The sequence below is a fragment of the Protopterus annectens genome, chromosome 9.part0 (assembly GCF_019279795.1).
Source record: "Protopterus annectens isolate FY-2018-M chromosome 9.part0, PAN1.0, whole genome shotgun sequence".
Lineage (NCBI taxonomy): Eukaryota > Metazoa > Chordata > Ceratodontiformes > Protopteridae > Protopterus > Protopterus annectens.
The window spans coordinates 1,804,576,907-1,804,604,837 of NC_056743.1; the positions used below are offsets into that span (position 1 = coordinate 1,804,576,907).

The window sequence follows — 27,931 nt, forward strand, 5'->3', positions numbered from 1 at the left end:
AATAAAGGGTCTCTGTGGCAGCTGCTACCACCATTGCATGCACTGAAGAAGGTACTGGCTCAGAGTTCCATAGTCCATCCAGTGGACTTGTGCTTCAGCCATCTTTTTTATAACTGTGCTGAACTATATGGCCCATGTTACCAGACTGCAGTGTGACCTGATCAGAGTTCACTGCATCTCTCCCCCAAGTCCATGTTGCCAGAGGATAAATGCACATTCTCTACAAGAATGGCCACTCTGAAAGCGGTTATCAACACGTCCATGAAACTCCTTTATCATGCCACCAGCACGGACGGCTGGGTCCAGAGTTGCTATGAGGTGACATGACTGGCTCAGGCTATGCATTTTCACAGAACCCTTCAAGGTGTCTTTTACGAATGCTCCCTAGGACTGTTCTTCCTTGTTTGGGAAGACTGTCCATGACACTAGTCCAGAATGAGAAGGGTGGGAAGACCATCTGCCATCGTAATCCACTTGTCTAACCTCCAAAGATCCTTTTCCAGGAATCAGCGGGTGCAAAAGATGTGTTTCTGGAAGTCTCAGTATTCCTGGGACTACTCAGGACACCTTTTCCCCTAGAGGCAGATGGGGACAAGATCATAAACTCTAATGCAGGGGGGATCAAAGGACTTCAGGTCTCTAACCATTGGACCCGTGCAGCAGCCCTGAGGGGTTCCCAGACTACTCTGGAGATGGTCGGGGGCTGTTTCTTTATGCACCTGACTGCGTGGGAGTCCGTGCCAACAAGACCATTCGGTGCTCCAAATAATATCCAGAGATTACACTATTCCCTTTGACACGTCTCTCTCCCTCAAAGCACCTCCCGGATGTTCCACCTGTTTAAAGGGAGGCAGCAGCCATCGAAGTAGAAAAGCTATTAAGCAATCAGGCCATCCAGCCTATCCCCCAGATCACTCTGGATCAGGCATCTATTCCAGGTACTTTTTGGTGCCAAAAAGACTTGGCACTCCAGGCCGATGCACGACCTTTCAACTCTGATCCTGTCAGTTTCCAAAGAAAAGTTCCAGATGGTCAAAAATGACTGGATGTGCTCTATAGACCTCCAGGATGCGTACTACCATATAAAGATGCACAGACTCTCCAAAAGGTTTCTCCACTTTCGGCTAGGAGCCAATCACTACTAATTCTGGGCCCTACCTTTTGGTCTCATTACAGCCCTCAGGGTGTTCACCAAAGTCATGGCAGTAGCGGCTCAGAAAACTAACAGCAAAGAACAAACTGAGTAAAACGGCAACTGAACAGCTTTAAGTCAACTTAATCCACTTAATCTACCACAACAGCTGCTGTGGTGGATTAAGTGGATTTTAAGACATTCAGTTGTCGTTTTACCCAGCAGTAGCGGCTCTCCTGAGGCTTCAGGACACAGGTCTATCTGTACTAGGACGATTGGCTCTTTGACACTCCCACCAGGCATCTACTCTGGCAAGCCAGGGATTATTTCTAGAAGTTGGCTACATTTATAGTGATGCCCAGCAAGTCTGACAAGTCCTCTCTAGGACTGGTTCAGGTCCTGGACTACATAGGGGTGAGAATAGACGCGCTGAAATCCAAAGTCTGACTCCAGAGCGTGTTCGGAGCCTTCATCTTCATGTCCTTGCAATTCTTCAGTATTTTTCCCCTGGCCTCATTGGTGTTAAGAGCCCTAGGATCTATGACTGACACTGTCACACTTCTTCCTTGTTCTTGTCTTCACATGCAGGTTCTGTAGTGGACATTGGAGGTCCAGTGATCCTTATTGGATCGGGCTTTGACTCATTCATTTAAGCGAGGTTTGCAAGAAGTTCCTCTGGTGGCTCCACTCTAGAGATGGTAGAGGGATGGTCCTTTGTAACCCTACCCAAGCCATAGTGACCACAGATGCCTTGGACTGTACTGCCCCAGCAATGCCCCCCCCATTCGGGGAGGCAAGTGGTCCCTAAACAAGACCAATCTGCATATCCTTTTTCTGGAGATGAGGGCGGTCTTATTAGCATTGCAGGCCCTTGATGCCTTTCTACCTCTGGGAACTATTGCGATTCAGGCGGGCAACATGTCCATGGTTTGGTACATCAACAAACTGGGAGGAACCAGATCTTACCCCCTTTGTCGAGAGGCCATGAGAGTGGGAATGGGTGATTTCCACCAACCGTTTTCTGATTAGCAATGCACATTTCAGGTTGTGCCAACATACTAGTGGGCAAATTGAGCAGAACTATCCTAATGCCTTAAGAGTGGTCTCTGAATCCTTGTGTAGAGGAGCAGATCTTCCTTGAGTGAAGTTGGCCTTGCTGTGATCTCTTTGCATCTCCTTCCAGTGCGAAGTGCAGTGAGTTCTTCGCTCTGATTCCCCACAGGGGGAATCCCCCAGAGTGACTCTGGTCCATGCTTGGCCTCCTGGTCGTCTTTATGCACATCCCTTGTTACCCCCTTATGACAAAGTTTTTTGTTTTTACAGAAGGATCATTGGTTGGGGAGCTGAGTCATCCTCATTGCCCCATTCTGGCCTCTCCAGATCTGGTTGTCTGTGGTCTCATCTGGTAGCTCTTCCTGTGATCTTGGATTAGATTGCAGATCTTATTTCGCACCTTTCCGGGATTCCTCTTCCAGACCTGGGCAGTCAAGCTTACGGCTTGGCTGCTCCAGTTTCATTGATTGCCAGGACTCCCGGACTGGTGGCAGCCCGTATGTACTCTACCAGAAGAGTTTGCTGTAGTAAATGGAAGTGTTTTTCTATCTGGGCTTCTCGGAGGGATCTAGATACTTCTACGGCTCCAGTGCCAGCGGTTCTTAATTTTTACCACACCTTTTCCAGCAGGGCGCCAGCTTTTCTATGGTGGAAGTTCAGCTGGCTGCCATTTCTAGTTTCCATGTATGCGAAAAGATGGGGCCTTTGGCTTCTTCCAGATTTTTCAAAACCTTCATTAAAAGGGCTTTTTTATTTTACGTCCTCCGGTGAACTCCACTCCTCCTCCTTGGGATCTTACCTTAGTTTTACAGGCGCTAGTTGCTCCACCCTTCAAGCCGGCTGCCTCTGTGGATTTGAAATTTGTCTTAGCCACTAGGAAAACTGTTTTCCATCACCTCGGCGAGGAGAGTATCAGAACTTCAAGCATTATCTATTAAACCCCCTTATATGGCTCTTCATAAAGACAGGGTCTCACTTCGGACTAATCTTGTCTTTTTTACAAATTTTCAGAACAAGGGGGAATATAAACTACATTTGTTAGATGTACATAGGCAGGCATTTATGTTTCTACTTGCACAGGACTAAGCCCTTTCTCAAGTCTGACAAATTGTGTCCTTCGCTAGACCTTTTCTAGACAAACCAGTTTCCAAGGTGACAGTTGCCAAGTGGATTTCCCTTTGCATTCTGCAGGTTTACAAAGATAAAGGTATGCCTGTTCTACCAAGTCCGTGGCTGTCTGCTGCTTTTTGGTCCAGAGTATCCTTGGACGATTTGTTCAGCAGCTTCTTGGTCCTCGTATCATACTTTCATTTCTCATTATAAATTGGACATGGTTTCCAGAGGGAGAGCATCCTCTGGCTTTGCGGTGCTCCGGAACATCCTTCCATGAGGGCCTCCCAAGGTTATGGTAGCTGGGGACTCTGCCCCACAGGTTGATGACCAAATTAAGTCTAGCTACTTCGGATAAAGTTGTATACTTACCATAATGTTCCATCTGAGTAGTTGGACTTAATTTCTCAACCATCCCTCCCTCCTTCCCCCTGGCCTTACTGGGTTCTTTCGCCTGAGTAACCAAGATGTGGTACCTTGCGGCCCTCTTGCTTTTACTTGTGGGTCCTTTATTGACAATTGGGCTCGTGTTGTGTGGCAAACTGAGGAAAGGAAGGAGATGCAGTGGTGGTATGGGTAAGAGGAGGAGCTCTGATCTGATGCTGGTGAAACTGCAGTCTCCGATCCAGTCTGGATCTGAAGCCCACATGTTGATGACAAATGAAGTCAAACTACTAGGATGGGACATTAAGTACATAACTTCTCTTTCACGATTTAATGTTGCTAAATTTTAAATTAAATTTTGTTGTGGCTGTTGTGTGTTTGGCAGTATCTTGATGGGGTATGGCTTGAGGGAGCTGGATATTAGGGTTGTGGCTTCTCATTTCCGGAATGAGAACATCTCATTTAGTTTAGCTTTTGACCATGTTAAACCCACTGAAGCTAGTGTTCTTTCAGGGGAGACCTGAGGTGGTGGTCAGAGTAGGGGAATTTTGGCTTGGACACTGGAGAGCTAGCAAAGAAAGGGAAGGATTTAAAATGTAGAAGTTTCAAAGGAAGGAAAGACCATCTTTGGTGGTATAGGGAGCAATTTAGCCATGGCTAGTAGGTGTCAGTGGATGTCCATCATATTGGTTACTGCAGTAGCCAAAGCTATATTGGTTAATATCCTGACAAGTCATCCAGCTTCTGAAGTTCTAGGGCACCTTCCACATCCCCAGACTGGCAGCCTGAGCTGACTAAAGGACAAGTTTGGGCACCAAATCCTTCAGAGCTTTGCCACTGAAGTACATTCCTTTGAGGCTTTTGAGGATACAGTCTGCTTTTGCTGTTACTTTGCTGGGCAGATGTTAACTTTCGGGGTAAAGCTTTCCATTTAAATTTTTCTGATTAGTGAAATAAATTATTAAATGGAAAGCTTTACCCCGAAAGTTAAAATGGACTCCTAACTTTACTATTTTCCTGAGTAGTTGAGTGTTAAATTTATTTTAAAGCTAGGAGTCAATTTTAACTGTCTGGATAAAGCTTTCCATTTAATTTAATACTTCACTATTCAGGAAAATTTATTTTAAAGCTAGGAGTCCATTTTAAGTAACTGCCACAAGACTGTACTGTACAAATGGAAGTGATCCCCCCTCCCAGTCACCTTAAATGTTTTAAGTAACTACAAATTTCATTTTTCCTGTGGAGACCTTTTACTTTGGGGGGCTGGCAGTGTTTTAAGATGCTCTTTATTCTGCTTCTGTGAAAGTGACTACTAGCATTCGCTGCTTGTTTTCCTTGGGAAAGGAGCACCATTGTCTGCTTGACCATAGAACAATGTCAGTCCCACGGTCAGTCCTTCAGCTACAAAATGCCTTTGCCATCACAGCAAGCTAGCAGTTTGGCTGAACTGTAGGTGGCTGGTCATTGCTTGTCCTGCAGACTAATTTTATTTACTCCTGATCCCACTGGCACCTGCAGCTACTGTGGACCAAGGGTTAGCCATATTCTCTGCAGCTGTTTGGGTCTCTTCATTGGGCAAGGGAGAGTCCCTCTTGTCCTGGAAGAGGAAATAGGGAAGCCTTTCCTTTTTTGTCAATGTTGTGCTCATCCCTGAGGAAGCTGCTGCTACCATGAACACTCTCTTGGTCTCAATTTTCCTGCTAAAAAGAAACTTGGCATGTATCTACTCTAATTTCTATAGACTGGAGTAATTTGCTAGGTCTTGCTCGTGGTTTAATTCACGCCATCTATCATATAAAGTAGATTTCTGGCAAAAAGAAGAGACTTCCTGAAGAGATTCAAGGTAATTAATCTGGACAGGAGGATGAAGGGACAGATGCAGGTTTTCTCCTCATTTCTGATGGATTCTGAGGAAAGCTCTGTTTTCCGATTCTCTACTATTTCTAGAATGTCTAACTCGTTATAACCCACTTCAGGCTAGAGAGTATCTACATACCTTCATATTAAGATTACTTGTGTATCTTTATAGAGTCTTAGTGTCGGGAATCTCTCTTTGGTGAGAGATCCTCCTACAGTGTGGGTTTGGGTCTTGTAGCTTCTGATTCTCAGGATACCCCTGGAAAAACTCCACATGAGAAAGATAGTGGTATCTGAAATCTTTGGTCCTTGCACCCCTTGTCTTCATATCAAAGTGATGAGGGTTGTCAGAAGGGAGCTCAATTCGTGGAGATAACCGTAAATTCAGGTCTCCCCTACTTCTCCCTGTTCCAAAACAGTGTTGCCACAGACCCCTCTGACTCTGCTTGGAGAGCAGTTTCAGGAGGGATAAAAGCAAGGCGTCTGACGCACAGAACAGATGCAAGCACAAATATGAGATGCTTGCCCTGATCAAGGCACTCTGCTCTTTAGTCTCTGATCCCCAGGACCTCTTCTAAGTTGGACAATACCACAGTCGTGTGTTAAATCAACAAGTAAAGGGGAGCCAGGTCAATATATCCCATTGCAGACTAGACAATTTAGCTTTGGATTTACCTTTACCAGTACAGCCTCACTCTAGAGGCATTCTGTCAGAGCTAAACAGTTTGGCAGACAAGCTGAGTAGGGAAAGGGCAGATCCTCATGAATGGAAATGAGATCAGGGCATCTTCACGATTTGTTCCATTTGTGGGGGAGTTATGAACTAGACCTGTTTGTACAAACAACTGGCAAGATTCTGCTCCAGGACTCCATGCAAGAAGGCTTGGAAGACAAATGCTTTTTTTCCCTGGACAAGGCTGTATGCTTCCCTATCCTTTCCACTAATATGTAGGGTACCTCTGAAGACTCAGAATCTCTTAAGATCATAGTAGTGACTCCTCTCTGCCCTAGGCAACTGGTTCCCCTTTTTGGAAAATATTTCTCTAGTTGGTGCCAGCAAAATATCCAACACCCATTCAGGACTTTTTTTTTTTTTTACAATATTTGAGTTACTAAAAGTAAAATTTCATGGCCTTTCTTATTCCTTTATTAATGTTCTATTGACTATTTCGGCATGTCTGCCCATGGGTTCTCCTCATTGCATTCTAATGTGAAAATGTTTTTGAAAGGTCTTTTGTACAAGAAGCCTCCAAGAAAATCAGTGGCACTTCTTGGGATCTTAATTTTGTTAGAAAAGCTTATTGTCAATTTGAACCCACAAACCTGACTTGTTCTTTTAACATGGAAAACAGTTTTACTGATTGCTTTGATCTCTGCAAGAAGGTTATCTGGGTTGATTTGCCAAGAGCTTGTAACCCAGTCCCTTTTCCCCAGGGACAATCTTTCAGATTTTCGGTTCAAATTTTAATTTCTTAAGGTAAAGAAAGGTCAACCCGTGTCAAAATAGACCATTTCCAAATAGTTGTCTTAAGAATTTTACCCTTTGTTATAGTCTCCCTTTGTTATAGTCTCCACAGAACCATTCTAGGCGTCAAGGCCCTCTCTGCCAGAGTCTTGGAATTCTATGTTTTTTAGGAAGGAGTTTGATTCTAGAAGCTGTATCTTGGTCCTCTGTACATACATTTACAAAACACTAAGCTTGATTCCTTCTGTAGGTCTAGATCAGGCTTTGGTCACCAGGGGCTCCAAACTCTTCCCACCTCCCAGATATTGTAGTCCATCAATTTAGGTAATGCTACTGCAGCAGTGATTGCTGGACATAGCAGGGTGTGTCTCCCCCCTTGTATTTTGTTTTGTTTTTTTCGTCTTTTCAGAACACTGCCTCTGTGTTGACAGGAAAGCTCTGAATGGCTTGGTGCCCAGACTTGGTCAGCTCAGCTTGAGCTGCCAGACAGATTAGCCAGCTTCCACAACTTCAGGGCACCCAGTCATATCCTTGGCAGGATATAACCCATATAGCCTAGGCTACTGCAATAGTTACCATTCAAGCATCTCCTGTTATTGGAAGTTGTACAACCCTACTTTCTGAATTGTAGGGAATAGTAGGTCTATATTTGGTTTGTAAAGTTGCTAATTTTTTTGAAAGCAAAGATGAATAAGAGGCCATACTCAAGTTGAGCAGGAAGTAATCCTTTAGTTGCTAGCTTGTTTTCAGGTGCAGAGGATTAGGAAGTGATTTGCCTCGAGCAGTTGACTTTGGGTGGTACGTTTGCAGTTACCCATGTGATAAAAACAAGAGTGCTATTTAAATTTTCCAGATGAGACAAAGCTGTATTTGCCGTTTAGGTTAAGGCCTTGGCCCAAGCATCACTTGTTAAAATGAGTTGGGATCTCCTGGAGAATGTGTAGTTTATCTGGGGTATTAGACTGCTCTTTGCAGTCATCAGCAAACTTTCAGCCACAGGTCTTTGCCTGCTTTAACATCAGAAGTAGATGCCAAAGAGGAGCAGCTCTAGGACTGATCAATGAAAGACACTGCTGGTTAACTACTTGAGTGTGCCTGCACTGCAAACAGATTGGGTTCTGTCAGTGAGTCAGTTTGCTGTCTAGGTTGCATGGGGGATTTCATTTAATTGGATTAGCTTTTCAGTGATTCTAGTGTGGAATATCAAAGGTTTTGACCAAGTCTGGGTATGCAGTGTGAGCCACTCTACCAGAGTCTAATGCCTTAGTGACTTGTTCATTTGCTTCAGAGTATGTGTTTAGGTGGGTTAATGTTCAGGGTTTCTGGATATCTTTAGCCGAATATGAATAGGTAAAGCATAGAAATGAAGGCTTGATGGGGTTTGTCAGGAGCATATGTTAGTGGCAGTTAAAGTTTGGTTAAGAAAGAGAGGAAGGGTAGATCGAACAAGGTGATGGATTCTCTTTTTTAGGGTGAGTAAATAGGATAGTTGTGTTCAGATTTAAAGATGCACTTTCCATGTTTTGGAGTGTGGCAATTTTATTGACCGATCGTGGCTTTGAGCCGATTGTTGTAGCGGATATCCACAAGATAATACATGAGCTACTTTTATCTCACTAAAGGAGATTATGGTTCAGTTCAAGTTTTGCAACTGCTAAATTTCTTTACATACCAACTGTGGTATGCAAGCTCTGAAGGTAATTGGATTGGAAATGAACACTTGTAACAATATTTTTCACCATGTTTTTTCAGTGTACTGTCTTACAGCAGTGGTGCAAAGCAATGGGTAAGAGTGGCAATTACCAGTGTAAATTGGTTGCGAAGACCACTGTGGGAGTTGTTGGGGTCTGTGGGCGAGGGAGGCAAATTAGGAGGCAGAACAAATCCTTACTGGATATGCTGAATAGACTAGATTGCAGACTGAGAAATGGGAAAGGGGAAAACTAAAGGCTGCACATGGATGCTGATAAGGGCAAGGGTACATTAAGGGCCACGGTTGTAGTTTTAAGTGGGAAAGGGTATATGAAGGATTTGGGGTAACTATTTTTTTTAAGTGGTGGGGGTGGCTGAGTGGAGGGGAGTGGGTACTAGTAGAAACTGCCAGGGACAAAGCAAGGAATACTTGCAGATGGATGAATACAGCACTTTGAGGCCAGTGACATATACCCACAGTCAACTGAATACCCGGATGACAGGAAGTCGTATTAACTGCCAAACAAAATGGGTTTCCAATCAGCTTATGTAACTAAAAGTACATTAGTAAGGTGGAGCAGCAAGGCGTGTGAATGGTGCAATACTCTGCTCTACCATATTGCTGTTGCAGATTCACCCTTTAGGTAACTCCTGTAGTGGTCTTTACAAAGACCATTATAGATATAACTGCATCACTCACATTTGCATACAAGAATATACACCCAGTTCTTTGTGGCAGTCATGTAACCTCCTTTCTCTGAAGTCTGGCAAGGTAGTGTCAGTCACTTAAGCCCATCCTCCCCACCTTTTCCTTGGAGCTACTCTAACATGGGTTGCCTGGGTCATACCTGGGGCTTCATCCTTTTGCATGCCAAGGTTTGGCCTTTGCATCTTAAATCTTGAGCACATTCTCTGTTCGTCGAAATTAAGCACGTTGTCTTTGCAGGTACACTTCCATCTACACATTTGTATATGGGTCTGAGCCTCTTCTAGTCTTCTCTTGTGACATCATTTGCAGAGTTTTTGCTAGATTTTCATTGACTATCAGAACTTCCTCTTAAAACACCACAGGTGTCTTTGACCACTGGAATCTCTTGCTGTTTGAATATGTTCAGCTGAATTTATTCTCCGGTTCACGTCTTTGAGATTGCGGTTTGCTGTTTCTTACTACTAAAATGCTCTTCTAGATCATTTGCAAGCATGATCCTTGTAACGGCACCAATGGCAGCAATGAGCTGCTGAAGTTATTCCATAATTGCCTTGGTCATGCCACCACCATGCATTAGTGGGACATCCTTTAAGGATGTGAGCTTTTAAGTTTTGCATTACTACTACCTTTGACTTTCTGTGGCTCTTTCTGCCTTTGACTTTCTGTGGCTCTTTCTGCCTTTGACTTTCTGTGGCTCTTTCTGCCTTTGACTTTCTGTGGCTCTTTCTCCTTCAAGGTGGCAGAGTTCTCTCTGCGTAGAAGACCCCTGCCGCTCACATCCTTGGATCAGGGTCCCATCCCTGCTTTGGATCCTGTGCTGGAGTCCTCTTCTACCTCCTACAGGACAGCCAGCCCAGAAGAGCTTCTAATCTGTTCCATTTTCAGAGCTCCCAGTCTGTTCTGATATCTCCCCAGAGTATCCCACTGAGGAAGTTCACTCGTAAGAGTGTAAAAGGAGGCATTGGATTCCCCCAGGAATCTGTGTAGAGTACACCGAATTCGAGGGAGAAGGGTCTCTGATCTCCACCTGAAGATGTCCGTTTTGGAGACCTCCTTGAAATCCTTTGCCGGAAAAAATGGATGGTCTGCACAAAGCCCTACCCAGGAGGAATCTTTGTTTTTTAGAAGCCTTTGGGTCTGGCCAGTCAATCTTTTTCACCCCTGCGGACAACCTTTATTGGCTTCTCCCACAGGGCATGGAGGGGAACTGGATGCTGTAGAACCTAATTGTAAATGAGCTGTCAAGATCCTCTGCACTGCCACTGACAGATTGGACAAAGGCTATCCCTATAGATGCCATGGTTGTGGCAGGCACCAAGGAGGAGATGGGGGGGGGGGGGCTGGAGAGTGGAGCTTTCCTCTAACAGTCTAGTGCTTTGAACAGATTTGGGAAGTGTGGTATACATATTGGAGACCTTCGTATTACGATCACTGAACTACCTGGCACTCTTCACCAGGCTACAGAGGAATTTGGTAAGGAACTCTCTCTAGCTCTGCCCCAGGGTCAGTGTCTGCAGAAGAACAGAAAATCCTTTCCTCCAGATTGGCTACCTACAGTCTATCTCGCATGTTGCAGAGGATACCTTAAGGGCTGCTGGTTCAGGTATTTCTATAAGGAAGTACTAAACAGCACAAACCATGAATTAATATCAGGATTCACAGCAATAGGGCAACATTGAACCTTTGACTTAATACTGCTGGATATTTAAGCTGCTGTTCAGTTAAATGTAGTTTGTAATACTTTTTGTCTGAGGAAGTCTGTGTACACCACAGACGAAAAGCGCTTCATTAAATTCAACTTAAATTCAACTTTATTTTCCTGTGACTTCTGTGGTACTTCTGTGTGTTGCCCTATTGCTGTGAATCCTGATATTTCTATAAGGAGTCGTGCCTGGATGCGGCTTTGACTTCACAGAATGTTTCAAGGTGTCCTCCAGTGCTCCTTTTTGATAGTCCTTGTTTGGCCCCACTGTTAGACACGCTCCTGTAGTGAGACAGATGGAAGGACCTCGTCTGCTGTGTTCAGGAATCTCAGCGAGATTTTTTTTTCCCCCCAGAGGCAGAAGGGGGAAACTAGAATGTTAGGACACCGCCCATTCAGCAGAGGTGGTGGGGGGGTCCACACAGTCAAGGATTACAAAATTCTTTCTCTGATCCTTTCAGTGCTGAGAAGTTGCCAGACTGTCCCTCTGAAGGCAGTTGCACCCAGATTCCTTGTTGGCTAAAACAGATGATTGTTGGATGCAACGAATCCTATCCAGAGGATATTCCGTTCCATTTTTCCAATTACCAAAATGAGGGAAGAATCTCCCTGATTGATCCACCCAATCAGAGGGAGGAAGAAGCATTATAGATTACAAAGCTGCTAGCAAAGAGCTGTCCAGGAGGTCCCACCAGACCAAATTGGAGCTGGAATCTACTAAATAAAAGTTTTTTTTTTTTTTTTATTGCTGAAGACGGGGGGACTTGAGGCCAATCTTGGACCTAACATTACTAAACAAATCGGACAATTTTAAGTTCCATATTGACACAAGTTCATTCTACCACTGTTACAAAAGGATGACTGGATGTGCTCAAGCAACATTCAGGGCACATACTATCGTATCAAAATGAACATGTGCTTCAGAAGGTTTCTTCTCCCAGCTGGGGCCCAGTCCTTAATTCTGTGTACTCCCTTTTGATCTCACCACAACCCTAGGGTGTCACCAAATGCATAGTGATAGTACCAGCTTATTTGAAACTGCATGGAATTCAGCATGTTTCCTTACCTAGACTAGCTCCTGACTGCATCAGCCAGGCATCTACTACAAACCAGGGACTGTCTGCTACTCCTACCCCTGCATCACCAAGTTGCAGAAATCTGCTACGTCCTGTGCAGTTGATGCACTTTATTAGGAGCACATCTAGACACAGCCAGTTGTCTAGCCTGCCTGCTTCCAGACAGGATATCCACCTTTAAGATAGCATATCAGACAAACTCTGGACATTCCCAAACTCCCAACAAGTCTAATCCTCTGAGAATTAGGATGTTCATGTTTCACTGTTGCAGTTATCACATTTTGGGTTATCTGCTTGCAGTAACCCTCAGTCTGCTTGATTATCAAAGTCTTGGTTCCTGCGTCAGTTGCTGTTTCCTCTTCCATGACGTCAGGTAGTCAGGGGTATAAAGCATGCAGCCGACGCCATTACATCAGTCTTTCTTGCTGTGCGGTGCCCGAAGCAGAAGCAGTTCGCAAGTGCCGGTCGACAGACTGCTGAAATTTTCGTTTGAGTTTCAGAACCAAAGTCTTCAACTAAGCTAAGTACCTTGTTGGAGAACCTTTCTTGCTCTAAACCAATGTCAGTAAAAGTTAACTATTGTATTTCTTGTGGAAAGCAAATACCTTAAAGATTTTTAATTCGTACTGCATTCCTTGCTTAGGCCCAGGTCACGACGTACCTCACTGTCTGTTTTGTGCCTTATTCAAACATCTAACTATTCGTTGTCTATTATTTATACTTCTAAATATTTTGGTACTCTGTTCAATTATCCAGAAATGGCTTCGGTAGGCCACCAGACTACAACCATCCCGCAAAAACACATGGGTAAAGACAGACTGCATAGATCCAAAGCTGCCGACAACGCTTCTAAGCTAGTCGCCAGTTTGCAGGCAGGCCTCTACTGAGACCCATTCTGAGTCCGGTATGCCGTGAGATGCTTCAACTGTGGAACCTGCGGATGTTTACCTTGGATGGGTCCGGAGCCGCTGTGCAGGCACTGGCTTCTGAGGGTGTATTCAGGCCTGCTGACTTTCATATTAAACAGGTGCCATCTTCAAGGCCTAAAACTGCCCAGACTGCATGATCAGGCCCCTATGCCTAAAAAACAAGTGGCTGAAGACCTTATTACTTTATAGTCAGGGGAAGCCACCCTTCCTTTGAGACCTAGGACTGATTTTCCTTCTGATTTCTTCTGATCAAGACTCTGAAATTTCTGTTTCCTCTGACCAGGATTTACCTTTATCTACCTATGAGGATTCTGATGTAGAGGACTCAATTCCCTCTGCTTCACCTCCAGAGGATTTCTCTTGGTGAAACGTTGCATACTCCTAGGGAGCATTTTCACTGGGAAAGCCAGGATTACTGACTCCAAAAAGAGGCTTAGGGATTTCTTACTCCTGCCCCAACACAGGCCTTTAGCTATCCCTCCTGTACTGGACATTGTTGATTCCTTCTCTGAATCTAGCCTGGCCCCTGACTCTTTACCTCCTGCTCCCAGAAAACCTGATGGATATTACAGGGTTCCTGACTAGTTCCTTTTTAAAAATCCTACTGTGGATCCTGAGACCATTTCGCAGGGACCCAAGGGTATTGAGGCTAGTACTGCCAAAAATCCTATCCCCTCTGATGGAGATTCCAGGGTGCTGGATAGATGGGGAAAGAAGGTATACACTTCTGCAACCTTGGCCGTTGGGGCCTTAAAGTATTAGCATATTATTGGATTTCTTGAACAGGAAATAATTCCTGACTGTGCTGAAAATAAAGTTTTACAGAATTTAATGCATTCTGCTGAACAAGTTGGAAAACATACTTTGCAATGTGGTTTTGATTCATTAGAAGCATCTTGTAGGGCTGCTGTCACTGGGTCTGTATTTAGAAGGCATGCTTGGCTTAAGGAGCAATCTCGTCAGGTCATGTTAAAGCTAAATTGCTGGATGCTCCCTTAAACCAAGACCGCCTGTTTGGCAAAAAAGCAGTAATAGTTAAAAAGATGGAGGAAAAAGCTAAATCTATGCAAAATGTTAAAGATTTCCTGCAAGTACAGCCTCCCAGATTTATTAGGCATTGGCCCTCTAAGAATTGGTCCTTTCCTGCCTCTTCCAGGCCTTCAGTCCAAACCCAGAACCAGCAGAACACCCAGGCTTCAGTCCCAAGGTACTCACAGGACTAAGCAGTGGGGGGCTCCCACTTCAAAGCAGGGAGTAGTAAGACTCCCCCCTATGGTAAACTATCTTAATGACTTTAAAACTCCCAAGCCCTGCACAACTGACTGTTCCTTTAGGGGGAAAGGTTGCCCAGCAGGCAAAGAATTGGGAACTCGTTACCCAGGACAAATGGGTTTTAAATATAGTTTCCCAAGGATACAGATTCCACTTCCACTCCTTACCAGCCCCAAACAGTTGGCCAGATCTACCCCCAAATCAGTGGGCAGAGGCTCAAAAGCAAGTTCTCTCTCTCAGAATCAGGGCTCTTCAACCTGTCCCAGAAGAAGAAAGTGGACAAGGTTTCTACTAAAGACTTTTCTGGTACCCAGGAAAGACCATTCCTGGGTTCTTATCCTGGACCTGTCTATTATAAACACATTTTTGGTGATCCCACAATTCAAAATGCTAACTCTTTTTCAGCTGCTTCCCATGCTAGGCAAAAATGCCTGGTTGGCAACACTAGATTTAAAAAGCTTACCTGCACATCCCAATAAGGGAATCTTGCAGAAGATACCTACGCTTCAAAACCAGCTACATGCACCATCGGTTCTCTGCACTGCCCTTTCGCTTATCTACTGCGCCCAGAGTATTCACAAAGTGCCTAGCTCCAGTCACTGCATTTTGCAGGCAAAAAAATATTCAGATATGCCCATACCGGGACGATTGTCTAATTCAGGCAGAAAACCAGGACATGCTATTAAATCATCTGGCGTTTTGTAAAGAAATTGCTAACTTCTTTGGGGTACACTAAACGAAAAGCAATCGCATCTTGTATCCTGCCAACAAATTTTATTCCTGGGAGCAAGCTTGAATACAACTTCCCAGATGGCCTACATCATGCCAATGAAACAAGTTCATTTGATAGCCTACTTCAAACTACTGGCCACAAAGACCCAGCTATCTGCATGGAAAATTGTGCAAGCTTTGGGGTTCATGGCCTTCTACAATCCAACTGCATATGAGGAAACAATGGTATCTAAAAAGCCTATGATGTCAACATTCTCAGGATCTAGAATCAATGATTCCTATCGTACCTTGTCCACAGAGTTCTTTTGGTGGGCAGAGGCCTGCCACCAAAACAAAGAACTACCATTCACTCTACCCCCTGCCACCCAAACCCTAACGGATGCATCAGACTATGCATGGGGGGGCTCACTTGGCAGGAAGTGCATTCAGGGCAAATGGAATCAAAGTCAAATGCACCTGCATATCAATCAAAAAGAAATGCTAGCTGTACAGAATGCTCAGACAGCCTTGAAGGACCACATTCTTCAGGACAATTAATGGTAGACTGAGAATACCACTTATGTGGTACATAAACAGGGGGGAACCCACTAATACCCCCTGCAGACTAGCCATGGCGTGGAACACAGCCTTGAGCTACCAAGTGCACCTACAGGCTCAATTCCTGCCAGGAAAACTAAATACACTGGCAGACCTACTAAGCAGAAATCTCATGGACCCACACGAGTGGAAACTAGAACCAAAGGTATTCAACATGGTGAGAAACAAATGGGGGAGCCCAGAGATGGACCTGTTTGCCTCCCCCCAGAACTACCAGTTGGACAAATTCTGCACAAGGACTCCCCACAAACAAGCTTGGAAAGTGGATGCCCTTTCAGATCAAGTTCTTTAGAGCCTGCAGTGGAGCCCAGGGGCAAAGGAGGAGAAGCCTTTGGGAGTCTCAGGGAGAGCGGCCTGGTCTTTTGTGTGGCTTTAAGACTCAGGCCTAGGCCAGGTTGTAGTGGGGTTTCTAGGTGGCTGTTCTCCTCCTTTCCTGGTTGTGGTTAGGGCCTCTAAAGGTAAGGAGGATTAAGAGGATTGTTTCTAAGGCTTTAAGTTCAGTGCCTGTTCTCCGTCAGTTGGGGGTCTTTGCTGTTTGAGCAATTGCTAAAGCTGGCAGAGGATAGCTGCTAAATGATCAGAGTTCTTGATTACCTCTTATTCTGAGGATGTGGATGGAACCTGAGTTTCGAGAGTTTTGAGCAATGTTCAGAGCTTGAGTTCTCGCTGAAGATTGCAGGAGTATCCTCCTTATTCTGATTCTGATGAGATCCTGAGCATTTCAGCTGAACTTCTCCTGAGGATTTTCCATTTTCAGAGACTTTTGTCATTCCTCATTTTCATTTTAATGGGAAGGATTGAGGGAGCATGATTCCAGGAACTGGCTCTTTCGCCTTGTTTTTAGAACAGCAGATAGGTACTAGCTATACCTCCTGTTCTTTTATGGTCTAGGGCAGACCCTGAAGAGGTCTGAATCCTTTTAAGGGAGGCCTGCTGAAGTTAAACCCTGTTCCTCCTCAGGAAGCCTGAAAGGCAAGTAGAGTCCTAGGGTGAAGAAAGAAACTTCTTCTGTAGCCCAAAGGTGAAGGCTTCTCTGGTTAAAATCCTGTTTCTTTAAATAGAGGAAAGGGCTAGCTTAGGTGGGAAATTCTCTCGTATACTTCTTCCACTTTTAGCCATGAGGATGCTGTTAAAACTGCAGAGCGTTAAAATATCAGAATTATCTGTTTTCACAATTGAAGTCTAAAGTTTCATGCTGGGCGAAGGTATTGAGTGTAAAGAATTGTATTGAGTAGTTCATGTTTCTGAACAGGTGGGTAAGCATTCCTTGCTTGGTGTGGTTTTTCTGCTGAAATTGTGGAGTGAGGGTGGCTGCGACTGGTTCTGTTCTTCGATTTTTGTTCTTCAGAGGGAAAGCAGGTTCAGCTGGAGCATGTTAAGACAAGGCGTTTGGATGCACTTTTACAGTCTGATGTTTAGGCTGCCTGTAGCAGTTATCAAGACTTAGTTTTACAAGGCCTCCCTTATGCAATGGAGTCTATGCAAACTGTTAAGCAGCCTCCGGTTTAGTAAGCCAAGTTTAGTAGTAAAGTGACAGCTAAGGGTTCTATTTCCCAGCTTAGGGGGAGGTTCCTAGTCAGAGGCTCAGAGTTGCTGTCTCTTTAGGCCTGTGGTTTAGGACTTCCAGACTTCGTTCTCCTTCAGCAGGCAGCTGTCAGTCTGGCAGTGGGACCAGTCCTTCGCAAGGTTCTTTGCCAGTACATTCTCGGCCAAGGTGCCCCAGACGGATGGAGGTTCTCTTCATCAACCTTTTAGTAAGCTTACCCACCAAGACAGATGGGTTCTGGATATCATTCACAGACGGTTATGGTTTTAAAGAAGAAGTCCTCCTCTTTTCAAAGGCATGTTGCCTCCTCCTCCTCAAAGAAGAACAGAGGCCTCCAAGCAAATTCTCTTGTTGAGGCAAATAGGGCTAATATTCAGTCAAATTTTAAAGGGGCCTGCCTAGGATTTTACCATGGCCTTTTCTTAGTTCAATTCTCGCACGTTCACGCGGAGAAAAATTTTGGATTTATCGTGGAGACCAACTTATCTGACATAATCTCGTTCAAAATGCTTGACGCCAAGTCAACTTTCTACCTCTGCTGTTGGTTTTTCATCACTGTGTAACTTCTCAGATTCAATTAACTTTACCTTCATGCGCCACTAAGACTGTGCCAGAAAGTATTTATGCTGAGCTGGAAATTTTCATTATCGTTTCTCCTTCATGTGCTCCCTTGGAGTATCTACCCTTATCTAGTATTCGCCACAAAATCTCTGGCTCCAGGATTCTCTTCTACTTCAGGCTCTAAGGAATTAAAGAATTCCTACTTGGACGATGTCCTGATTCTGGCTCAAGAAAAGGAAGATATTCTACTAGCATCATATTATGTCATAGCAGTGCTAAGATGCCTAGGTGTTCTTGTGAACATAAATAAAGTCTCATAAAGTCCAGTAAGATATAAGCTGGTGGACATGAATAATTCACTCCAGATGGCCTTCTTTCCAACCCCGACCTTTTTAAGAAGAGACTCCAAAAAGTCCTTCAAGTATCTTCAGTCCGGGTATTCTAAAGGACAGTCCTGCAAGCCTTAGGGTTCAAGCCTTAGGGTTTATGGTTCTGCAAAATCCTAAATGCCAAAGCAGCCATACTGCATAGTTTCGCAATGGTATCTGGTATCCAATGTATGGACAGCACAGCACCAGGGATTTGACACTGTCATTCAAATATCTGCTCTCAAAAATGTCATTTGTGGTGGGCTCTCTGGAATGTCACCTTAAACAAGGGACTTCAGACCCGCCTCGCCAGAGAAGTAGTCTCTAACTAACGACAAATGCCCTCAGGACAGACTCTAACAGCTCATCTGTGGAAAGTGGACACAAGACAGTGTACGAGCCAGGATTGGCCCAGATCAACACATATCAGCATCTAGTGTTCATTCTTGGTCCAGCTGGCATTAATGTTTGCATTAACAGCGGGCTTCAGGGCAGGTGTTGATTCTTAACAACTGTCATAACAGACAACAAACAAGGGGAACACACACTTACCAATTGGGCAGACAAGCAATGATTTTATGGGGAGATTCCACCAAGTTGCTCTGGGCTCTTCAACTCAGGTTTTCGCTGAGCACAGAGATCTTAGTAGATGTGGTTAAGCAGACAAATCATGGATCAATCATGAGTGACAATATTCGAAACTGATGGAAAAGAACATTGACAGTGCTCATGGGATCTCCACTAAACCACCAGCTGCCAGAGTTCGCTTTCCACCAGCTGCCAAAAGGCTGCCACTAAGGATTTCTCTCTCTCTTTTCATAAAGAAAATGCTCTTATTTTTTTCTGGAAAATCTGAAAATCTATGCGTGTATGCTTTCCACCTCTGCCTCTTCTCCCCAAGGTGCTTAAAGACAAGACAAGCCAAGGATGATTCGATACTAATAGCTCCAGATTGGCCTCGTCAGCACTAAGTGCCATGAGGAGTCTGTCTGTAAGGAAGCTGGCCTTCTACCCCCTCTTCACACACCTCTGTTCTCAGGGGGAGCTTCACTCCTGCTCAAAGCCAAGTCACTCATCTTCATAAGAGGCATATAGCATATTGAAGGGAAGGCAGGTCTCCAGTTCCTCTCAAGTGTTATGTGATTATGTATGGGAAGCAGAAGACCTAATACAAAAAAGATTTAAATTGGAAAAGAAAAAGATTTAATTTTGGACGCAGCAAGAAATTTGAGATTGAGCTAATTAATTTTGTGCTTCTTCATATCTTACTGAGTTATCTGACAAAGGTTTGTCTTTCTCTATTAAGATTCATGCTGCAATTTCATTCACTCATGATGATGACCCACCATTGTTTTTCACATCTTTGTTTCAGCAATTTAGAGGGGGCAAAATATCATAAGATCCCCACGAGAGCCTTCCTACCAACCCGCTTGACCTTTTTTTGTGTTGGAAACCTACCTATAACCTTTTTGAGCTGCGCTACTGCTTGAACTGAAATACTTGTCATGGAAGCTTTTTTTTGTATATTACTTCTGCTAGAGAAGTTTTTCTGAGCTGGGTTATGGGCGGTTGAGCCTTTTTGATTTTTTTAGGATTTCACAACATCAGTACGACATCCCTTCCTTTCTGCCTAAGGTGGTTTCTATTGGTTTCTAGGAACCAAACTATCCCTTTTGCCATTTACAGATTTTGAAATGTGTGGAAAGGGAAATAAAGGCACGTTTTAGATGCACACTTTAGATGTTTACAGGCAATTATGGAATTTAGGCAGGACTAAGGACTGTTGGTTGTTTCAAGAAGTTGTTTGTTCGCAGCAGGGCAAGCCTGTGTCAAAACAAACTATTTCTAGGTGGGATTGGGTTTTGTATTCTTGCATTGCCATTTGTTGTTCCCAGGCAAGCAAGGGATTAGAGCTCTTATTACTCCTTCCACCAGGCCACTACTGCCACTACTGCATTTCTATTTCTAAATGGCAACTACTTGGGATATTTTTTCTGGGCTACTTGCATTCAGTCTCTACCTCTGCTTAAGCATTACTACCTTAACTCTAGCTCTAGTTTTGCAGCAGCTATTTTGCAAGGCATGTTATCAGCTCCTGCTTGCCAGCTGCTTCCCCTGATTTGCCTCCCTCCTTTACCATCTGCTTTGGGATTCTAACCCAAGGAATAGGGATGTACAAACAGAGTATAGTAGAACATAGTACAGTTTGTATGTACCATAAATGTAGACAACACTTGACCTCCTCCTCCTCCCCCCTCCTGCCCCTGGTGGTGTGGTAGTGGTCTCTGTAGGTGACCCTGGTACCTTTGTATATATTGTATATATTTTTGGTGTTTATTGGTTTGGTTTTTTTGGTTGCCTGTGGCCTTTTTAGGGTCTTCTGACATCTGGAAAAGATTGAGAGATGACGCGTGGGGGAGATAGTCAATAGTACGCACTGATACTGGCGTCAGTCTAATCGCGCCGTGACGCCAACCATATATTACCTTTGGTATTCGGGCCGACTTGGACGATCACCACCTATAGTTAGACTTCCCGCAGCAATGTGGATCCTCTAACATCTACATTTATGGTAGGTACAAAACTGTACTTTTATGCCTTTCCCCCTCTGCCTCCTGTCCAAGGTACTACAAAAGATCAAACAGGACAAACCAAGGACAATACTGATTGCACCAGACTGGCCACGCCAACACTGGTACCCCCTCTTGCGCAGTGTCACTGGCACCTGACTAAAGACCCCTGCCGTCCCAGCAGGAGGGCCAGATTCTGCACCCACAGCTTCAAACCCTGAACCTGGCAGCCTGGCTAATTACCTGATCTGTCCGTTACCATCCATCAGTAAGCAAAGAGATGGATGTCATTCTGGAGGCAAAGAGGCCTAGTACTAGAAAATATTCTGTTCCTGGAACCAAACTCAGGGGATGGGCACAGCAGTACCCAATTTACCTCAGATTCTTCAATACTTAACTGAGATGCTTCACAAGGGACTTTCCTTTTTCTCCAAGATTCATGCCTCAGCCATTTCAGCTCATTGCAATACAGAACCACCCATCTTCTCTCATCCACTACTGAAGCAGTTCCTTAGAGGGGCCAAAAACTTAAGACCACCCAGGAGAGCCCCTGCTCCAGCTCTGGGACCTTAACTTTGTACTGGAAAAGCTCGCTCTACCTCCTTTTGAGTCAGCTGCAAATGGAGAGTTGAAATTCCTTTCTTGGAAAACAGCCTTCCTTTCATCATTTCAGCAAGAAGGGTGTCTGAATTACAGGTCCTCATGGCAGTGGAGCCTTTCATCTTTCATGCAGACAGGATGTCCTTTAGGACCAATCCCTCCATGCCAAAGGTGGTATCCAGTGTGACCCTTAAAATCAGTCCATTCATTTGCTAACGTTTTCTAGTTCACAAAACAAAGGGGAATGAATACTGCACTTGGACGTGCACAGACACTTGTATTTTACTTGGACAGGACTAAACCTCAGGAAATCTGAACAGCTGTTGGTTGCATTTGCTGCAGGGGCAGAGGGGAAGGCCATTTCAAAGCAAACCATTTCTAAGTGGATAGGCCTCTGCTTTCATTTCTGCTATAAGCACCATGGAAAAACCTACCCCACAGGGGATAAGACAACATTCAACCAGGGCTGCATCTACCTCTACAGCCTTTCTCAGAGGTGTCCCTACCAGGGACATCCTGGAGTTCTGTGCATACCTTCAAGCATTATCCTTTGCCACTTTTTTTTTTTTCTAAATCCAGAGCTGGTTTTGCAACTGCAGTCTTGCAGGGCCTTATAGCTGGTCCTAATGCTATCCAATTTCCTCCTCCCATCCTCAGCTTTGGGAATCTACCCAAATGTGATGACTGCAACCGTGAAACACGAAGAACTTAGTACAGTTGTGTACGCTTATCATAAATGTAGATGTTAGTGTATTCACTGTTGCAGTCCTGGTTACCCTCTCCAGCTCCCTGACCTCTATTGGCTATACCTCTGTTTTTGTTTACTATGTTTAAAGCTTTTTGGTGTATTTGCTTTTTTGTTGGCGGTGTAACATTGTATACAATTTTTTCCCATTATGGGGCACCTGACATCTGGGGCAAGAAAAACTGATTATATGGTGTCTGCTGTATGCTTTATATCCCTGACTACCTGACGTCATGGAAGATGAGACTGCAACCGACGCAGAACCCAAGACTTTGATAAGCAGGCCGCCTGAGGGCTACTGTAAGCAGATAACCCAATGTGATTGCAACAGTGAATACACTCTAACATCTACATTTATGGTAAGTGTACACAACTGTACTTTCTGTGGCTGCCACGGGTAACCTTGATTCAACAGCATCCTTGCAGATGAGAATCCTTTAATGGACGCTGGTGGTTTAATGGTCTTGACACTTCCATCTGCTAAATTACTCAAATTGTCCTGAGTGTGCAAGGACTCGCTTCTGTGGTGGCTCTACTCTAAAGAAGTTTAACAAAGACATTTGTTGATTCTTCCCACCAACGTCATGTTGACCATGAATGATTTTCTGCTGGGGTGGTGAGCATTACCTGAGTCAGATGGATCAAGGCACACTGTCAGTACAAGGCCAATTTGCATGTCAATGTCCTAGAGATGAGAGCGATGCTTCTAGACTGCAGGCACTTCAGAGCTTTTTCCCTCTGGGAACTATTGCAGTACAAACTAGCATGCCTATGGTATGGTACATCACCAGGCAGAGAGGAACTAGATCATACCCCCTAAGAAGCAGTGAGGGTTTGGCAATGGACAATCTCTTCAACTGCTTCCTAGATGCAACACATTCCAGGAAGGCCAACATTCTGGCTCAGAGGCTCAGCAGAATTATCCTGATACCTCATAAGTGGTCTCTAAATCAGAGTGGCAAACATGATTTTCCACGAATGTGGTCAACCATGCTGCAACCTCTTTGCATTACCCTTTACCACCAAATGCAGCAGGTTCTTTGCCCTGATACCTCTTCTGGGACGGTCAGGGATGCTCTAGTCCATGTTTGGCCCTCCAGTTACCTTTATGCTTACCCACCCCTACCTGTCATACCCAGGTTTCTTCAGAAAGCACAGATTGAGCAAGTTGATCCTTGCTCCCTTTTGGCTTTGACAGGTTTGGTTCCACTTCCTTTGGTCTGTTAATAAGCCCTCGTGGATGCTGGAACAGTGTCCAGATCTCCTGTCCCACCCATCAGGGCCGACTCGCCCAGCTCTTCCAGGCCTAAAACTTGCCTTGTGGTTTCTTCAATTCCAATGATGGCTAGAAACGCAAGGCTTTCTTCACCTGTTAAGTGGATTTTAATATCCTCACATAAAGCTTTTACAGATTTTTCTGGTATAAGTAAATGGAATAGGTTCTCGAAATGGGCTCCCCATAAACAGTTGTACCCTTACAGCTCCTATCCCTGCAGTTCTAAATTTTCTTTCTTCAATTTTTCTAAGTTGTAGTCATCTCTTTATTACCCTGTGGCGTAGTCTCCTGTGGCGTAGTCTCCTGTGGCGTAGTCTCCTGTGGCGTAGTCTCCTGTGGCGTAGTCTCCTGTGGCGTAGTCTCCTGTGGCCTTCCTCAGGGATACCTTTTTATTTACATCTTCTATAACTGATCCCACTCCTCCTTGGGACTTCAGCCAAGGTAGACCTAAAATATCTTTCCTAGAAGACTGCATTTTTGGTAGCCATCACTTCGGCTAGAAGGATGTCTGGATGACCATGCTTGCAATTCAAACATCCATATTTGATTTTTCATAGTGACCTTGCGCATATCAATCGGGTAATCACCCTACCAGTTTTTTCCCCAATTTCCAAAGCAAGGGGGAATATACTTTTATTTTAAATATTCATAGACCGCTATGCTTTAGAGCAAAATCTTTCTGAAAAACTGCTGTTGGTCTCCCCCTCAAATGTTAAAATGGGAAGGCCAGTGTCAGTGGGAGGGCCAGTGTCCAAAATCACTTTCTGTAAATGGATTAAAGATTGCATATCACGTGTATATTCTTCCAGAGGTATTCTTCTACCCAAGCATGTAAAAGTTAATTCTACTAGATCTATGTCTACATCATGGGCCTTCTGGAACAGAGTTGAGGGAATTTGTGAGGCTACTTAGTCGAACTCCCATGTTATTTGTAGAAACAATATCCAGTTTGTAGTGCTCCTTTTGGTTCCGCAGTGCTCTAGAATATTGTTCCATGAGGGCCACTTGGTTACTGTAGCTGGGGGCTGTGTCCCACAGGTTGAGGAATAAATGAAAATGACTAGATCAGATGAAGTTATGTATTCGCCATAATGTTCCATCTGTGTTCATTTTCCTTCCTCAAGCCCCCCTCATTCCCCCTGTCCATAACTATGAAAGACCTGACATGTCTGTAGAAATTCAGTTTTTGTCCCTGAACTTTTTTCTAGCTGTTTGTAATCTGTATGTAGACATTCTAGCCAGTGTTGACATCAAATTATATCTTGGGAAGTCTGGAAAAGTGAGGCATTATGGGTAAGGGAGCTCTGCAATATGATCCTAGGGCTACAGAGTCTGATCTGAGGTTGGCATCATACTCTCAATTGTACCTCATTACGAGGAACGTACCTCATTTGGGGTCTTAAACTTCATGTTACTCGGAAGTTCCTCAAAGTTCCACATTGAAAGAGTCTGTCCTAAATTGTGTTAGCAATCTTTTAAGTGAAATCCATGGTAAATAGAAATTGATCATAATAGAAATTGTAAAGATGATCCTTTAATGAATTATGATCAAGTAAAACCCTCATATTTTAACCATCCTATAACCTTCCTATTTGAAGTGGTTAGTAAGCCATTGGTATGTGTTCCACATTATGAAGGCGTGTGTTCTCATTTTGGAGATAGAAGTTTGAGAGCTGTGGTTGGCATCCAAATCATGAGGAAGAATGAAAACAGACAACAGATGGAATGTTATGGTGAGTACATAACTTTTTTTATCTGTGCTTTATACCTCTAAACCAGTGTTGTGGCTTTGGATATTGTTTTGGTTGCAATACTTTCAGGTAGAGGCAAAGGTGTCATGACCTTCCATTTACTTTTCTAAAAGGAAACTGATAGTATCACTTTTGCAACATTAATTGTATGAGATGTTTGAATTGAGCTGTAGACTGCAGAACTTGTTTTTTTTTCCTTTTTTTTTTTCCTCTGTATATAACTTTTTTTTTTCCCCCCCCCAGACCCCACCACCCAAGTGCATGGAGTGTCGCCAGTATTTGGATGATCCTGACCTCAAGTACTTCCAGGGAGATCCAGATGATGCAGTGAGTATGTCTGGAATTGGTAGTTCACCTGACATTGTAGTAGAGTATGCGTGTGGAAAATGTCCTTCACATTCACAAAACTGAGGTTTTGCACAAGGAAAGTACAAATTAGAATATGAAAAAGTTGAGTTTAGAAAATGGGTTTTAGTTGGCTGTACTATGCAGGCAGGGTTTGTACATTTGTCTAAGCAGGTGGTAAACACTGTTCACCGTATGCAGGTAGTAAGCTGCATAACATTATCATGGCAGTAGAATACATAGTTTGAAGGGTCTCTGTGTAAAGGTTGTACATGTACAAAATAAGGGAAAAGTTTAATTGTTTAGGTGAATCATGGGTAAATTGTAACCGTACTGTTTTTCCAGTAGTAGTATCAGTAAAACATCTTGTAAGACAAATGCATGCTCTAAGAGTGTGACAAGTTTTATGTGAGCTAGAAAAGTTATTTTTATAAAAGTGAACAATGTAGTACCTTTAGGAGTCTTCCAGTGCCAGACAGATGACCACAATGTACACTGGATTAATAGGGTTTGGAAGTACCCATGATTTGGGCGTCTACACACTAATGGTTAGTACACACATACACACACATACACACACACATACACACACACACACACACACACACACACACACACACACACACACATACACACACACACACATACACACATACACACACACACACATACACACACACACACATACACACACACACACACGCACATACACACACACACACACACATACACATACACACACACACACACACATACACACACACACACACACACACACACACACATACACACACACACACACACATACACACATACACATACACACACTTGAAATTGGTAGATGCAGAAGTAGCACTTGTATTAAAACTATTTGTATCCACTTCTAAACTGTTTTTGTGCTGTATAGTTTAGTATTACTTTTTTGTTCTAGCTGGATGAACCAGAGATGCTAACTGATGAGAGATTGTCTATTTTTGATGCAAATGAAGATGGTTTTGAAAGCTACGATGACCTCCCTCAGCACAAAGTCACTTACTTCAGGTACTGAATGAGAGTTCCATTCTCGAAGGCAAAGTTATGTGGCACTGCTTGCAGTTATGAAAGTTGCTTAATTTGTGCTTTAGATTGTTTGCTAAAATATCCAAAAAGCTGAACACTTTGACTCTATTGTCAGACACACTGATGTCCCACTCACCAGGCTGAATAGCTGCCTGTCGGGTGCTAGGATCCGCCACATAACGCAAGCACTGGGTAGGTAGAGCATATATTAAAGATGTTGACTTAACTCACTATTGCAGTCTGTGTCCAGGATTGCTGTCACATATGGGAATCCTATGTCTGACCAAAGTTTCAGAGCTTCTCTCTCCTCCTCCATTTCCACATTACAGTATAAAAGTCTGGTATAATGTTCTGCTCTCTTGCAGTATGATACGATGCAGAAGTTCACTTAAATTGTCAGACCAGGCCACCAGTAGAAGTCCACAAATATATTTCCTCCCCCTTTAGTAGATAAGTTTGGGGATGCCAGCCAATTAAAACACATGTGCTTGCAAAAGACTGTTTTAGGGCATGCACAAGTGGTTGGTTTGGGCCTCAGCCACATCATCTTGTAGAACATCTGTAAACATCTGCTATCTCTGAAAGAAACAAAAAATCTTGCTTTTTTCCCACTTTTCTGAGATTTAAAAAAGTTCAGTTACAGGCTTGCTGTTCTTGAACTGTTTGTAAGTTTCTGTGAGGCCATTTTTTGCTTGGGCTAAAGGGAAGTGTCTCTGATCAGTGGCAGTGAAAAACATTGAGCAGCCTGCCTGCCCCTGTGGGAGTGGTTACTGACTTGAAACTGTAGTTTTATTGGCCATTTTGGGTCCATTCCAAAACTCCATCTTCCTCTCTTAAAACCCTCTTTTGCGTGGTTTTGCATGTTTTTGAGCATAGCGCAACAGCGGGCAGCACCGCCTAATTGGGTTTAAACTATTCCTGGCTCCACAGTCTGCTCTTCACTTTTTCCCTTAGAACTGCTCTATCTCTCAATTTAAACACCATATTCTCATTCTAAGGCCCTTCACTGGTCCAATTAAGTAATCCTACAAGTTAGCACTATTAAACCATAAGCACTACTTACTCTTTTACTCTCTACGATTACCCTGTCCTCTATTGGTCCGTCTTAAATTCAGTTTCCCTATATTACTCTAGCATGTCCAAAGGTCAGTCAATGGTTTCCTCTCCAGTCCAGCTGGTGAATCTGGGAATTTTGAGGCAATGTTACAACTGTCTCATGTACACGGACAACCCTCTCCTCCTCCAAACAGGTTCAAATATATGTGAGAAATGCAACTATTTAGCCAAACTGGAGGTTGAGCTCTCGTCTCAAAACTGGTGTAACCAGTCAGGAGGAGAAGGTAACCTCACACAACACAAGTCCAGTATCACATAGTCCCACCACATCAGCGAACCAAACA

The 27,931-nt window shown here is 43.9% G+C and overlaps 1 protein-coding gene across 1 annotated transcript in view; it reads left to right on the forward strand.

The window, feature by feature from the left end:
* DNMT1 (DNA methyltransferase 1) overlaps nt 1-27,931 on the forward strand; it is an 862,083-nt gene that overhangs the window by 187,994 nt on the left and 646,158 nt on the right. The window contains exons 9-10 of the mRNA XM_044084674.1: nt 25,371-25,454; nt 26,404-26,513. Coding sequence (XP_043940609.1) covers nt 25,371-25,454; nt 26,404-26,513 — 194 coding nt within the window. The remainder of the gene's footprint in view (nt 1-25,370; nt 25,455-26,403; nt 26,514-27,931) is intronic.